General features: G+C 40.4%; 1 protein-coding gene across 1 annotated transcript in view; it reads right to left on the reverse strand.

The window, feature by feature from the left end:
* Nucleotides 1–5385: 5385 nt before the first annotated feature.
* Nucleotides 5386–14756, reverse strand: part of LOC129219980 (carcinoembryonic antigen-related cell adhesion molecule 5-like) — a 49209-nt gene continuing 39838 nt past the window's right edge. The window contains exons 8-9 of the mRNA XM_054854302.1: nt 5979–6269; nt 5386–5507 (exon numbers count right to left, since the gene is read on the reverse strand). Of these exons, the coding sequence (XP_054710277.1) occupies nt 5386–5507; nt 5979–6269 (413 nt within the window). The remainder of the gene's footprint in view (nt 5508–5978; nt 6270–14756) is intronic.

Below are 14756 nucleotides of genomic sequence, written 5' to 3' on the forward strand. Positions count from 1 at the left end.
GAATCTTTGAGAGCTTTCTTTTCGGTGTGTATATAAACCGTAATTCTGGATAAAAAGTTAGTTTCGATTGAGAATTTGTACTGAGAGTGTATTAGCTCTGTTTATTGCGAGGCATTTCGCTGTGTTGTTTTCGTATTTGGAAGTAAATACGTGTGTAAACGTTGAGTTTACGGTGTTGAGTGATATTGGTTTAATTGCTGATGATTAATTTAGCAGTTGTTGACGCTCTTTCCTGTACATAGTGTAAATAAATTTCCTGTATTTTTAATCAAGAACTGTGTCATCCTTTCGAGAAAGTTCGAAGCCGCACCGAATCCGTTACATTATATTTGCTGCAATGATGCAAAGGAAATTAATGTTTTGGAGACAGAGAGAAGAATATTTTCGTGCCCTAGGAAAAAAAAAATAGAGAATCATTGCAATGATTCTGTATTTTGTGTTTTTGATTGTGTATCCATGATACATGGAATGAGGGGGCGCCGTAAGGCGCCCCTAATTTTATGCAATCGGATCATTTTCGACGGAAAGTCGTGAAACGATGCTGTGAGCAATTCCGAACTCTGCAGCCACACTTGTCACACTGCGGCCTTTCTCCAACTTCCCAATGATTCGACCTCGAGTAGAAGCATCCAGATGTCGTCTAACAGATTGATTATTCGCCATTTCTCGCTGAGGCAGCAACTCGGTGTGATTTTAACTGCTATACGGCGTGCAATCTCTTTGCCAGAAATACTGATCTTACACCGACAACATGCTTTATACTACTCAGACACTCCCCCATTACGTGTGCCTGCATATCTGCGCATGTGCTACCGTACATCACCTTACTTAATCTCCTGATTGATCTTTCTGTCCGCTCTGCCTCTTCATTCAGCTGATATGCTAATTTTTCGACTTCGTCCTTAATTTTTGCACAGCAGTGTAAATTGCACAAATATAAAATAAAATGCTCCAAAAATTCAAACACTGTTAAAGAAAAAAACGTTGTTTGTTTAGCGCAGCCAAAATTAACCTCCTGGGAGAATCCTTACACGTGAACTATCGTCGATGGATTGGTAATATACACTCCTGTTTGTGAAAATTGCAACACCACGAACGACTTGATATGGAAATGATTAGAATTGCAGACCGGTAGCGCATGCGTATGATGAGCAGCGCGCTCTGAACGGCGGATCGAATCGAATATAAATAGACGGCTGTAGCGAGGCGTGTATGATTATCGGTGGCTATATGCTAGAGTAAACGTTAACTGAGTCTTTACTATGCCTCTACGACGAAAGAAAGCGAAATTTGAGCAAATTTCGGAGTTTGAACGGGGCAGAATCGTCGGCCTTCGTGAAGCTGGATTGTCTAATCGTGCAAGTAGCCGCTCGTGTGCAGCGTAACAGCAGCACAATCGTGCGTGTTGGAAGCAGTGGACGGACAAAGGTCGGGCAGCTCAGAAATTTGCGAGTGGACCCCGAAATGTGACGTCAGCTCGCGATGACAGACACCTGGTGCATATGGCACTGACGGACCGCACAGCTTCTTGCAGACAATTGGCAGCACAGTGGTCAACAGCTACAGGTGTTTCATTGTGTGCTTCATCAATTCGGAGACGTCTGCTGCAGCGTGGGCTGCGCGCAAGGATTCCTTTATACAGGATTCCTCTCACGCAAAACCATCGCCGCCTGCGGCTACAGTGGGCCAATGTACATAGGAACTGGCGTGCTGATTGGCAGCAGGTCGTCTTTTCTGACGAATCCCGCTTCAATCTGTGACACCATGATGGCCGAATTCGTGTAGGCGCTATGCCGGTGAATATGGCACACTCCGGAATGCATTATCGAACGCCACAATAGACGAACACCCGAAGTTATGGTCTGGGGTGCCTTAGCATGTCATGGACGATCACAATTGCTACGAATTGTGGGAAATTTGACGAGTACCCGATACATAAACGAAGTTTTAGAGCCCCAAGTTATTCCTTTCCTGCAAGTATTTCCAGGAGCTGTATTGCAGCAGGATAATGCTCGTCCACATGTCGCCAGGACTGTCAAATCCTACGTTGATTCGCAGCAGGTACAGCTTCTTCCTTGGACTGCATATTCCCCGGATTTGTCACCGATTGAATATGTGTGGGATTTCGTTGGGCGGCGTCTCGCTCGTGATTCTCGTCCTGTTGCTTCGACAGACGAACTTTGGTTGCGCATACAAGCAATATGAAATACTCTTCCGCAGGCAGTTATTCAAACTATGTTTCACTCCATGCCGAGTCGTGTAGCAGCTCTTATTTCGGCGCGTGGTGGCCCACACAAAATACTAATTTCTATCTCTTTTTATTGTTTGTTTGGTTTGAAAATGTAATCATTTATTTGTACCATTACCACTCAACTGTGTATTAAATTTCATTCAACAATGATGCTTCCTACATGGTGTTGCAATTTTCACAAACAGGAGTGTAGGTTAAAACCAAGGGTTCCAGGGGGGTAATTTAACTCCCTCCCCCCTCAATACGTTCCTGTGTAGCAGCAGTAATAAGTTTAATTTTTCTTTTCAGGTACTAAGTAAAGTTTTACATGACACAAATCAATTCACAGAAAATTATTTTAAAAAAAAAATGTACTGTAACGCGTAGCGAAGTGGGGCAGTTGACATTAAGTGACATTTCTATAAATTTTGCTTTCACCAGTCAAATCTTTTCCGTGATTTATTTTATCTGGATGATCTTAAGTGGTCGTTAATTTTGTTGAACTTGTAAGTTTCTACTCCGCAACAAAGCCACCCCCATCCCCCCCCCCAAAAAAAATGCTTAGTATTCATTACAAGAAACGTTTTTTGAATTCCAATTCTACTTTATTTACAAAACTCAAGTAAATATATTATTTACAACGTACATAATGTACAATGCTGAGTACAATCCCGGCTGTTCAACCAAAAAAGAGAAAAAAAAAACTTTAAAAATGCTCCTCAATTTTACCTTTAAAACATGGTAAATGTCTTCATCAAATCTTCACATATACGAATTTATGCTTCTACCCTTACCAAGATTATACTAATTAACTGAAGATTAAATGCAGATAATGTGATTAATTATGAGTAAAATTTAACAACGTGAGTAAAAGTACAAAGAAAAGCTTTTAAAAAGAGTTCAGATAGCTGTCTCGAGGATATCGAAACAAGTCTATTCATCTCAATGCACAAATATAAACAAATCATTCACAGGCAAAAATATCTTTTCTACTAGGGCATAATGCTGGGCAAATATAAGACATATTCAATAATTATGCATGATTTAAATTTGTTATTAGGAAAGTTCTTCAACAGCTCCACCCAACTGCTTTCACTTGAAACATTTAGTGTAGCCAGGGGTGCCCACACAGGGCGCAGACTGCGCCATTGAAATTTTTAGGAGGAGGGGTCGAGGGGTATTTTTCTCATTTGGGGGCTCTTGCTTTTTGGGGGCGGTCTCCGCGATATTGAGGGGAGTGCGCCCTTGCCTTTAGGGGGTGGGCATCCCTGAGCGTAAGCGCTCCGTATTTCAAAAAACGGGACATTTCAGTATGTGTGGCGACAACGACAGGCTCCTGAAAACAGGACGTAATGGCCTGGTCACCAGGGGTGCCCCGAACTTAAATTTTTTAGGTTGGGGGGGGGGGGCAGAAATTACCCATTTTGCCGAATGGAACTCCATATCTCGCCGAATGATGATAACTTTGTCGAAATGATTATGATTTTTCTGAATCGTCAGACAAAATTTGCCGAATAAGGGAAATTTTGGGAGGGGACAGTGACCTCCCATCGGGACGCCCCTAGTAATACTAAATCTATATGTAGGTTTTCGTGAAACATTCTTTTTGATGTATCGATGAAGAGGCTTGTTTCGATAACGTCAAAACAGTTCTTTGCTGAGTTCCTAACGTGCAAATCTAACTCTTTTTTTAATGCTTTGATTTGTACTTTTATTTTCGTTGTCTTATTTTTCTCGGAACTCTATACAAAGTTTTCGATTGCTTTTCGACAATGTGATTAATTGTCCAAATATTTCTGAGTTGAAAAAAATAAATAAATAAATAAATAAAATAAATAAATCAATAAATAAAAAAAAAAAAATCAAATATTGGGAAATAGTTGTAGCTTTGCACATATATGATGGACCATCACCGTATATAGACACATCCGTATCTTCCATTTGCACAAAATTTTCTGAAAAAAATTTCACAAAACTTGACACACATGTTATACGTCGCCAGTTATTAGTTTTACGCACAAAAAATTCATACTCTACCGCAAAGGTTTATTGCTCAGTCCATTGACATTTTCACTCATATGTTTGCACTTGATTCCCAAATATTTTTAGACTTTGGCTTTTGATTTTTATTCATTCAAATATAAGGAACCATTATGCATCATAATACGAAGAATCAACAAATTTGATACTTAAAAAATAATTATATATAAGAGTCGCTGGTGTGATCGTTCGGTTTCGCACGCAACACGTACAAATCATTATTTTTTAAATACAAAAAAAAAAAAAAAATGCATCGTAAAGACACACGATGGAAGTGAAACTTTTATCTTTTTTCTCTTTCTTGCATTCTGAACAGCCGCACATTTCTTTCACACCGCACTCTTGCTTTTTCTGCGCCTGACTTAAAAATAGATTATAAACAACGAGAAAACTAAACAATACTCGAAATCTGTTTTTTTAATGGTGCCAAACACAGTTAAAAATAGTAGTTATTATGAAGTTTATTATGTTAATGAAAGTTAACAAACTAATTTCAAGGCTGAAAAGCAATGTGGATTACGCTTTTAAACCGATGCACTTAACTCAAAGAAATCTTAGGAAAACCGAAAACCTACATTATTTGAAGAATTTAACATAAAGAAAATCACAAATGCTTGTTTAGGTTCAACCTAGAAATTAATTTGTTTAATTTATTAACAATACTAATTTTATAATGACTAGTAATTTTCATTGTTCTTGCCAAGAATTAAAGAGGGGAAGTATTTTTAATTTATGATTACTAGTATTATTTTTCATTGTTTTTGGCAACAATTAAAAAAGTTTAAAAAATAAAAAAACTACGTCACTTTCGTCGCACAAAACGTTGCAGATCAGAATTTCAAAGCCCTTAAATAAAAAGGTTCACTACAAAAAACTTTTTAGAAAGAAAGCTAAAGTTTTAAATTCTAGGAATTAAGTACATGCGCGACAATGTCTTGTTCGCACAAATAGACTGATCAATGGCCCTTGAAGGATTAAATACCAACTTTTGTTTCCGTAAGTTACCATTGCAAATGTTGATCTTGCTACTTTTGAATCTAGGGTGACTTCCGAACACTGAAGTATCCAAGTTCTCAAAAAAAGCAAAGTTAAGTTAAAGTCACCATTGGCTCAAATTATAACAAAAATGGATGCGATCTTCTCAGAGACGCCACAGTTGCCATCGTTACAACAGCAATTATAAGAACTAAAACGAATGAGATCAGCAAGCTTCTGTTCACTTTCCATGAAATGTGATCTGAAATGAAAAAAAAAAGACATGACTTAAACTACAGACTTCATTTAGTCATTATTTTTTGTTTTACAAAAATAGTTAAGCATGTTTTTTACTAACTGCTTTCACTGTCGAAAAAAATCAGAAACGTTCCTAGAAAATAATAGGAAGTTAATGTGCCTAAATTCAGTCGGTAACATATCCGCCGAAAAAAGGAATCTTTCTGAAGAGTTCAGAAACCTTCTGAATAAAAGCTTGTCACGTTTTGGGAATAAATCAGGATCCTTCCAAGAAGCGTATATACATGTTTATAGTAGTAGCTTGACACAAAACTGATTTACCAGGAATCTTCCTGCAGCATTTAATAAAATATGACAAAACTAATGCAGAATTGCAAGCAAATGCCTATCGCTTTCTTTGCCTGCAATTCTTTCCAAGCTACTGTATACAGAGACTGTATTACACACACCCCATTCAGATTAAAAATCTCAATACCTTTATTTTTGCTGTAGAGTGTGGTAGTTTCAAACTGGAACGGATCACTCTGACCCATTTTATTTTTTGCAACGACAGATCCAGTGAACGTAGCTCCGGAGGGCAGACTCGTCAGATAGAACACAGGGATCGGAGCGTGTAAAGTGATCCCTTGTTCTGGAGATCCTTTAATCTTGGCACGGAAATAGAACTGCTGGGGCGCACCTCCGTCATAACCGGCCTCGCAGATGACTAAAAACGATGTCGCAGTCCGGTTCGTCGTTTGACAGTTTTTAGGGGGGTTGGGTTTCGCTGAAAAGTAAAAGAATGAAACCCATTACTATAGCATTTTTAAGAACGGAAAAAAAAAGAAAGCTGAGATCAGATGCAAGGCCCGACTAAATAAAAGTTAGGATATAGACCCACTTTAATTTGGAGGCCCCATGCAGTGATTGATTTACAGGTTTAGGGCCTATCGAACTGCACTTTTGGGGACCTCTTTGTCTATCACCAAACTATGTATGAATCATTTATAAGTGATTGTTTATTGTGTATTAATGAATCCCCTAAGGAACCGGTCATAATTGAGATAAAGTAAATTCGTAACTGGCAGAACCAATGAAAATTCCACTTTAAGGATTTTTTTTTTCTTTTTTCAATTAATAGGCCATATTTTTTTTATTATTATTTAAAAAATACATGTATTTTTCATATATTTGCAATGACAGGCATAATTCTTTTAGTAATTGGGGCCCCTTAGGATGATGGGTCCCTAGGCCCAAGCCTAGTTGGCCTGTGGAGTTTAGGCCCTGATCAGAAAGAAAAAACTGCTTTAGAGCGCAAACATACAAAATATTTTGCATGCGGCAGTTTTCAGGAACAAGTAGGGCTTAGTTAGCACATCAGCCGACGGGAGCTCAGTTCCTACTCTATTTTTTCAGTGAATTTTTAGAAAAAATGAAGCTCATCGGTATTGCGCTGTGCAGCTCATCAATTCCAAAAATAGTCAATAGTTATTTTCTTTCTTTAGTTAAATCTTTGAATCTGGGACGTAATTTTGAGCATAAGCGTAAGTTACATTCTATCACCTAATAATTTTCAACAGGTTCTTGGCTCAGCTAGGCTGGTCCTAGTCAATTTATAAGTCACCAATGAAGATCAATGACTCTCTTAAAGCTATCTACCCCCTTGCTCATTACCACCTCTTCCGGTAAGCTGTTCCAAGTGCGAACAACCCGACTAAAGTAGTAGTTTTTCCTTATTTCCAGGTTAGCCTGAGATTTGAATAGCTTAAAACAATGACCCCTCGTCCTGCTGTCGTTGCAAAAATTTAATCCATTAACATAGTTCATTTTGATAAATTTAAACAACTGAATCATGTCTCCTCTGATCCTCCTTTGCTCCAGGCTATACATATTAAGCCTATTCAGTCTGGTATCATAATCTAAATCTGAAAGTACCCTGCGAGCCTTAGGTTCCACCGCCCGGGGGGTCCGCGTAGCGGGGCCCCGCACGGTTGGGTGCGACGGTCGATGAAAGTCCCCTTACTAGTCTAGTTATACCCTTCTTTGAACCCTTTCCAATACACAAATATCTTTCCTCAGATAAGGCGACCAAAACTGCACAGCATACTCCAAATGGGGTCTTACTTAACTCCTATATAAAAGTAAAAGAACATTCTTAGATTTGTTTGAAATAGATCTATTGATAAACCCAAGCATTCTGTTGACTTTGTTACTTGCAAAGCTGCACTGTTGTCCAGACTTGAAGTCCTGATTTATTACGATACCAGATCAATAACATTTTCTCTCTGACTAATGATTGAACCCTTTAAACGATAACTCGTATGCTTATTTCCATGACCTAAGTGTAGCACTTGACAGTTCCCTACATTAACTGCCATACCCCACCTATCCGCCCGCTTAGTAATATAATCTAAATCCTCTTGAAGCTGTTTTACCCGTTCTTCATTTTCTACAATCCCTATAACTTTTACAACATCAGCAAAACAATTCATGCCTCCAGAAATATTCTCATTGATGTCATTCATAAAAATAATAAACAAAAGAGTCCCTAAAACTGAACCCTGAGGAACCCCGCTTAAAACATCACTCCATTTAGAATTATTTCCCCTCACAACTACTCTTTGTTTCCTTCCAGTCAGCCAATTTCTAACCCAAAGTCAAGTTTTTCCTCCTATTCCTATATCAGCTAATTTGTTGAGAAGAGCAACATGAGGTACCTTATCAAAACTTTTTGAAAATCAATATAAACAACATCCATTTGAGGATATACCTCCCTCCGAAACTTGGACTTTTTCCTTTTTTGACCAGAAAAGGTATAAAACTAATTATATCTCCCTCCGAATTTTTTTTTTTTAGGCAACGTCATTGGCGACGTTAAATGTCAGTGGTAAATATTAGGGTGGTTCGAAAAAAATCGATTTTTTTATTTCGGAATCGGTGTTACCTCTCCAAAGTTGTAGTTCAATATCCTAAACGAGGAAAAAGAAAAAGAAAATACACAAATTAATTTTACTTGTGTAAAATTAATTTGTAAATATTTCTGTTAATACATATTTGTGTTTGTACTCCATACTAAATCAATTAAAAAACACTGCGGACAGTGCCTTTGGCGCTCTTTAGTGTTAAATTTAATACTAACTCGTGTTGACCTATAGTCAAGATTTACTTAATGTTTTGTTATGAAGTTTGTAATTTATGTTTTATAATTTGTAATTTTTTTAACTTTACTTTTTTAATTTTGCTTACTGTTATGTATGTGTATCTTATCTTAAATCTAAATTGACTTCTTCAGTTCGCGCATGAGGTCAAAAGTTTGAAAAAATGAGCTATGTGTGCATCACATGACTTCCTTTTACGCCAATTTAGTGATAATGGTAGTACCTTGGAGTAAGCAAAGAAACACTCAAAATATTTTTGCCCCAAGTTTGTTGCGAACTGAAGCAAAAAAAACATTTTATACAGATCAATTTTCCCAATATTGAACATTTTAATGTGATTAAATGGTTAACTCTCGAAATATCGCCATTAATGGCCAAAATGAAACCAAACAAACACGCCACATTTGTCTCCAAGTTAGCGAAAAAACTTGGCGACCAAAAACTTGGCGATATGTCACCAAGTGTTTGCCAAATTATAACACCACTTGAGTTTGCATTGATATTGTAACGGATTCGGTGCGACTTCCACTTTCTTGAAATGAAGACACAGTTCTTGATAAAAACACAGGAAATTTATTTACACTATGTACAGGAAAGATCTTCAACAACTGCTGAAATATTCATCAGCAATTAAGCAATTATCACACAACACCGTAAACTCAACGTTTACACACGTATTTACTTCCAAATACGAAAACAACACAGCGAAATGCCTCGCTATAAACAGAGCAAATACACACTCTCAGTTCGAAATCCTCAATCGAAACTCCCCGTTTATCCATCGCTAACGGCTTTTATAAACATCCAAGAATTTTCCACAACATTCTTTCTGCTTCGAAAAATGCGTAGACCGTTATCAAATTTTATCAATGAAAATAAAAAGAATAGGGGATTGTATACTTTAGCCATATGTTAAGGGGTTGTATATTCATTACGGGAAATTATTTACAGGTTACGTTACTACAATAATTACTATTTACAGGATTTGTAACATTGCCCCCTTCCTAAGGACTGCACGTGCCGGGCAGTACAATCCCCAGAAAGGGTGCAAAACTTCTATCACAGGTTTACAAATATACACACTAATTAATAACTAACAGATACAGAAAACAATAATAACAAGAAATATTACTAAACATTAAAAGCAAAAATTATCTACAACTTTTATGTTATCAACCATGGTTGTTTACGTAATACTCATGAACTATGGCCATAGTACGGGGCTAACCGATCATAATGTACAACCCTAGGTTTTGCATTAGGTGATTTTTGGATCCTCACTACGACGTCATTTAGTCGATTAAGGACTTTGTAGGGTCCATCCCAATGTGACTGCAATTTGGGTGACAGACCTTTCCGTCGGATGGGATTCCATAACCAAACCTTGTCGCCTTCGTTGAATTCATGTCCAGTAGACCTTGTGTCGTATCGGGTCTTCATCTTCTCCGCCGCGATGTTGATTCGCTCTCGTGCGAAGTTATGAACGTCTTCCAACCGGGCCTGGAGATCCTGGATGTACTCCTCAGGCGATGCAGGCGCATCCGGAGGACGATCGAAGACGACATCACAAGGTAGCCGAAGCTCTCGTCCGAAGAGCATCTGAGATGGGGCATATCCGGTAGTCTCGTGGACAGCACTGCGGTAGGCCAGCAGGAACAAAGGTAGCTTCTTGTCCCAATCCTGTTGATTTCTGGATACCATAAGCGAGAGATTATTCAGGATTGTGCGGTTAAATCTCTCCACCATGCCGTCCGATTGTGGAAGTAGTGGTGTTGTCCTAGTTTTCTCAATTCCGAAAATTTGACATTGGCCCTTAAACACAGCAGAGATGAAATTCCTCCCTTGATCGGAATGAATCTGCAAAGGTGTTCCGTATCTCGAGATCCAATGTTGGACTAGAGTCTCTGCTACGGTGGTAGCCTCTTGATCTGGAATGGGATATGCTTCCGGCCATTTGGTGAAGTAGTCGATGGAAACAAGAATGTATTTGTTCCCATCAGCAGTTCTTGGTAGAGGACCCAGGATGTCGATCCCAATTCGTTCGAAAGGAGCTCCAACGTTGTACAGATGTAGCTTCCCTCTGCTTCTCTTCTTCGGTCCTTTACGAGCAGCACAGGCGTCACAAGAATGGCACCACTTCTCCACGTCATCCTTCGCCTTGCTCCAGAAGAAGCGCTCCCGAACTTTATTGAGGGTTTTCAAGACACCAAAATGTCCTCCAGTCGCACTACTATGTATTTCTTTCAGAACATCTGAAATCCTTGATCGGGGAAGTAGTAACTGCCACCTAGATGTTTTGCCGTCGTCAGATTCCCATTTTCGGTGTAGCACGCCGTTCCGTAAATGGAGCGAATTCCATAAAGCCCAGTATCTTTTTGTTGCAGGACTGAAGATGGAAACGTCCTGCCAGCTAGGTCGCCGACTGTCACTTTCCATGAATTCCAAAATTGGTTTTATGTCGGGGTCTTCAAGTTGATCTTTTCGAACTTGGTCGTCACTCCATGGATCAGGTTCTGATGATGTTGAAGTCACTGTCACCTGATAGGCAGTAGGACTAGTCGTTCCATACTGTTTCTCGATTCGGGAACAATAGTGGCAGTTCTCAGGACAGGGTCTCCTTGATAAAGCGTCAGCATTACCGTGAGATAACCCTTTTCGATGCTTGATCTCCATGTCATATTCCTGGAGCCGCTGTATCCATCTGGCTATCTGGCCTTCCGGATTTTTGAAGTTCAAAAGCCAAGTTAATGAGGCATGATCTGTCCGAAGCAGAAATTTTCGGCCGTAGAGGTAATGATGGAAGTGTTCTACAGCTTTCACTATGGCCAGTAACTTCTTTCTGGTGACGCAGTAATTTCGCTCCGACTTGGATAAGCATTTGCTCCAGTAAGCGATGACATGTTCATTTCCGTCAATTTCTTGGGATAAAACAGCTCCAATGCCCTCGTTGCTCGCATCAGTGTCCAGGATGAAGGATTTTTCAGGCTGAGGATAGGCAAGGATAGGCGTTGATGTTAAAGCCTCCTTCAGTCGTAGAAATGCATCTTCGCATTCTTTGGACCATTCAAACTTTTGCTTGCTCTCCGTCAGCTTATGCAAAGGTCGTGCAATGTTGGAAAAACCCTTTACAAACTTCCTGTAGTACGTGCAGAGCCCCAGGAAACTTCGCAGCTGATGGATGTCTTCGGGACGACTCCAACTCTTGACTGCAGATACCTTTTCTGGATCGGTTTGTACACCTTCAGAAGAGATGATGTGACCAAGGTAGTTCACTTCCCGGCGGAACAAATTACATTTGGACGGGCTTAACTTCAGATTGGCTTCCCTAAGCTTCTGCAGCACCTTCCTAAGATTTGCCAGATGTTCTTCGAAACTGCGTCCCACGATGATGATATCGTCTAAGTAGACCAGACAGGATTCGTAGGAAAGTCCTCTTAACACTGTCTCCATAAGACGCTCGAACGTAGCTGGTGCATTGCAGAGGCCGAAGGGCATCACTTTAAACTGCCACAAGCCTTGTCCTGTTGTAAACGCTGCCTTCTCTCGGTCATCAGGGTGTATCTCAACCTGTCAGTAGCCGCTCTTCAAGTCCAGGGTCGAAAACCACTTGTGTCCGGAAAGAGTGTCCAAGGTGTCGTCTATCCGTGGAAGAGGGTAACTGTCTTTCTTGGTGATTTCATTCAGCCGTCGGTAATCGACACAAAATCTGGTGGAGCCATCTTTCTTTCGGACTAAGACGATGGGAGAAGCCCAGGGACTGGATGACGGTTCGATTACATCATTCTCCTTCATCTCTTTCAGGAGGGTCTCAACCACTTCCTTCTTGGCGAACGGTAGTCGTCTTGGATGCTGTTTAATAGGGAGGTGTTCTCCAGTGTAAATCCTATGCTGCGTTAAATTCGTACGGCCAACATCCTCCGATGTAGATGAAAACAGATGCTTGAAGTCGTCCACCAATTGTTCCGCAGAAGTTCTTTGATCTTTCGATAACGGCGCACTCCCAATTAACTTCGATGTCAAGGACTCGGAAGACACAGTCTCAGGGGAATTGATTCTTCTAATGATGCAGTTTACTGGAGTACAAGTTGCCAACACTTCACCTTTTCGGATATTCCTTGGCCTTTCACTCACGTTGGCGACTCTCACAGGAATTACATCCTTAGAAAGGTCCACAAGCGTGGATGCTACCAGTACTCCTTTTAGGCTATTGCTTAGCTTAGGGTATTCAATGAGTCCAAATCGAAAACTATTGCTTTCTTCAAGGGAGCCAGGTATTAATGATTCTGACCTTGAGGGAATCGATAAATCTGTTTGAGCTATTATTTGATGAGCGGATTTTACATCACTCTCTGCAGGGAAAACGGCTATGTCTTCTCTCATCGAGTGCAGCTCATTAGTCTTGAAGTCGAGAGTGAAGACATATTTCTTCAAAAAGTCCAATCCGAGAATGAAGGGGTCCGTGATATTAGCGACGAATGCCGTATGATGGTAGGTGGCAGTCCCAAACACTATTTCCAAGTCCACTTTACCGTCAATCTCAATTTTGTCACCTGTCACAGTCTGGAGACTTACGCGTGGCGATGTCCACAGCAGTTTCAATCCAAATTCACGAGCCACATCTGTCCTAATGATTGTCACATTGGCTCCAGTGTCAACAATCAATCTGCAGGGGTTCCCATTTACATGTGCGTAAATGAAAAGTCCATCACTGCCACTACCAGAAGAGGAAATCTGCAGAGCTTTAGTGGTGGTGATTTCCTTCCCTCGCGTAGCTTGGCGAGCCGGACAACTCCTTCGCAGGTGTCCTTCACTACCGCATTTCCAGCACTTCTGCTCTTGTTTCTTTTGGGCTGTTATGCTGCTCAAATGTCTTGTCAAGTCACCGAGTTGTCTCTCAAGTTCAGCGAGGTGGGACGACCTGGAATCAGACTCATCAACTTCCTGAGTCCGGATTAGATGGCGATCCACACGGGTTGCTTCTTGGGCGGCCTCGTATCTCATCGCATACACAACGGCAAAATTCAGGTCTTTGACATCCGCCATCCGTAGAGCTTTCTGGATTTCCGGATCTCGAACCCCGTCGATGTAGTAGTTGAGTGCCAGGTTGTCTCGAACATCCGCAGGGCAGTCGTAAAAAGCAAGATGAGACAGTCTCTCGACGTCCGCCGCTAGCTCTTGCAGGGTTTCCCCGGTTTTCTGGAAACGGGACTTCAACTGGAGTCGGCTGAAGTCTTTCTGGCACTTCTCACCGAAGCGAAGCTCCAACGCAGATGTGAGGGCGGCGAAATCCAGGCGCTGGCTGTCCGGAAGGGTCTGAAGAATGTCCGCTGCGTCACCTCTCAGGGATGCTGCAAGATGGCAGGCCTTGGTAGCAGAGTCCCATCCGTTCGCTTCCGCCACTATCATGAATTGAGTTTTGTAAACCTGCCACGAAGTTTTCCCATCAAATGTGGCAAGTTTAATGGACGGTCGAGCAACCGATGTGGGAGCGCCAAACTGTACAGAGCTGCTTTCCGCGATCGCCAATCTCCTTTCCATGTTTTTAATTTTCTCATCCACATGATTTTCAACTGTTGCGATACGGTTTTCTACTGTTTCAAATTTTTCATCAAAAGCATCAACTCGATGCTCTATCTCATTAAATTTGTTTTCCATCACAGTCTTTACCGAAGTAAGGTCGTTTTTAATTTCCTCTTGGTTAGAAGCTAAATCATTTTTCAGTACCATTAAATCACTTTTCAATTGTTCTTGATTAGCCGCAATGTCATTTTTTAATTGTTCTTGATTTGCAGTAAAACTTGCAGTCAAATCACTTTTTAATTGTTCTTGATTAGCCGCCATATCATTTTTTAATTGTTCTTGATTTGCAGTAAAACTTGCAGTCAAATCACTTTTTAATTGTTCTTGATTAGCCGCCATACTTTCAGCCATGTCACTTTTCGCAGCATTAATTGCTTCCAGAAGTTGTTTTAATTGGTTATCCATTGCGCGAGTAATCACCATAAAAACAAAGTCTATAAATTCAAACAGTCTTTATGAAAAAATGTCCAAAGTCACACTTACTCCAAGAAAGTCCAGAAGAAGCCCCACGTTGGGCGCCAAATTGTAACGGATTC

This window comes from Uloborus diversus, chromosome 4 (assembly GCF_026930045.1).
Source record: "Uloborus diversus isolate 005 chromosome 4, Udiv.v.3.1, whole genome shotgun sequence".
Lineage (NCBI taxonomy): Eukaryota > Metazoa > Arthropoda > Arachnida > Araneae > Uloboridae > Uloborus > Uloborus diversus.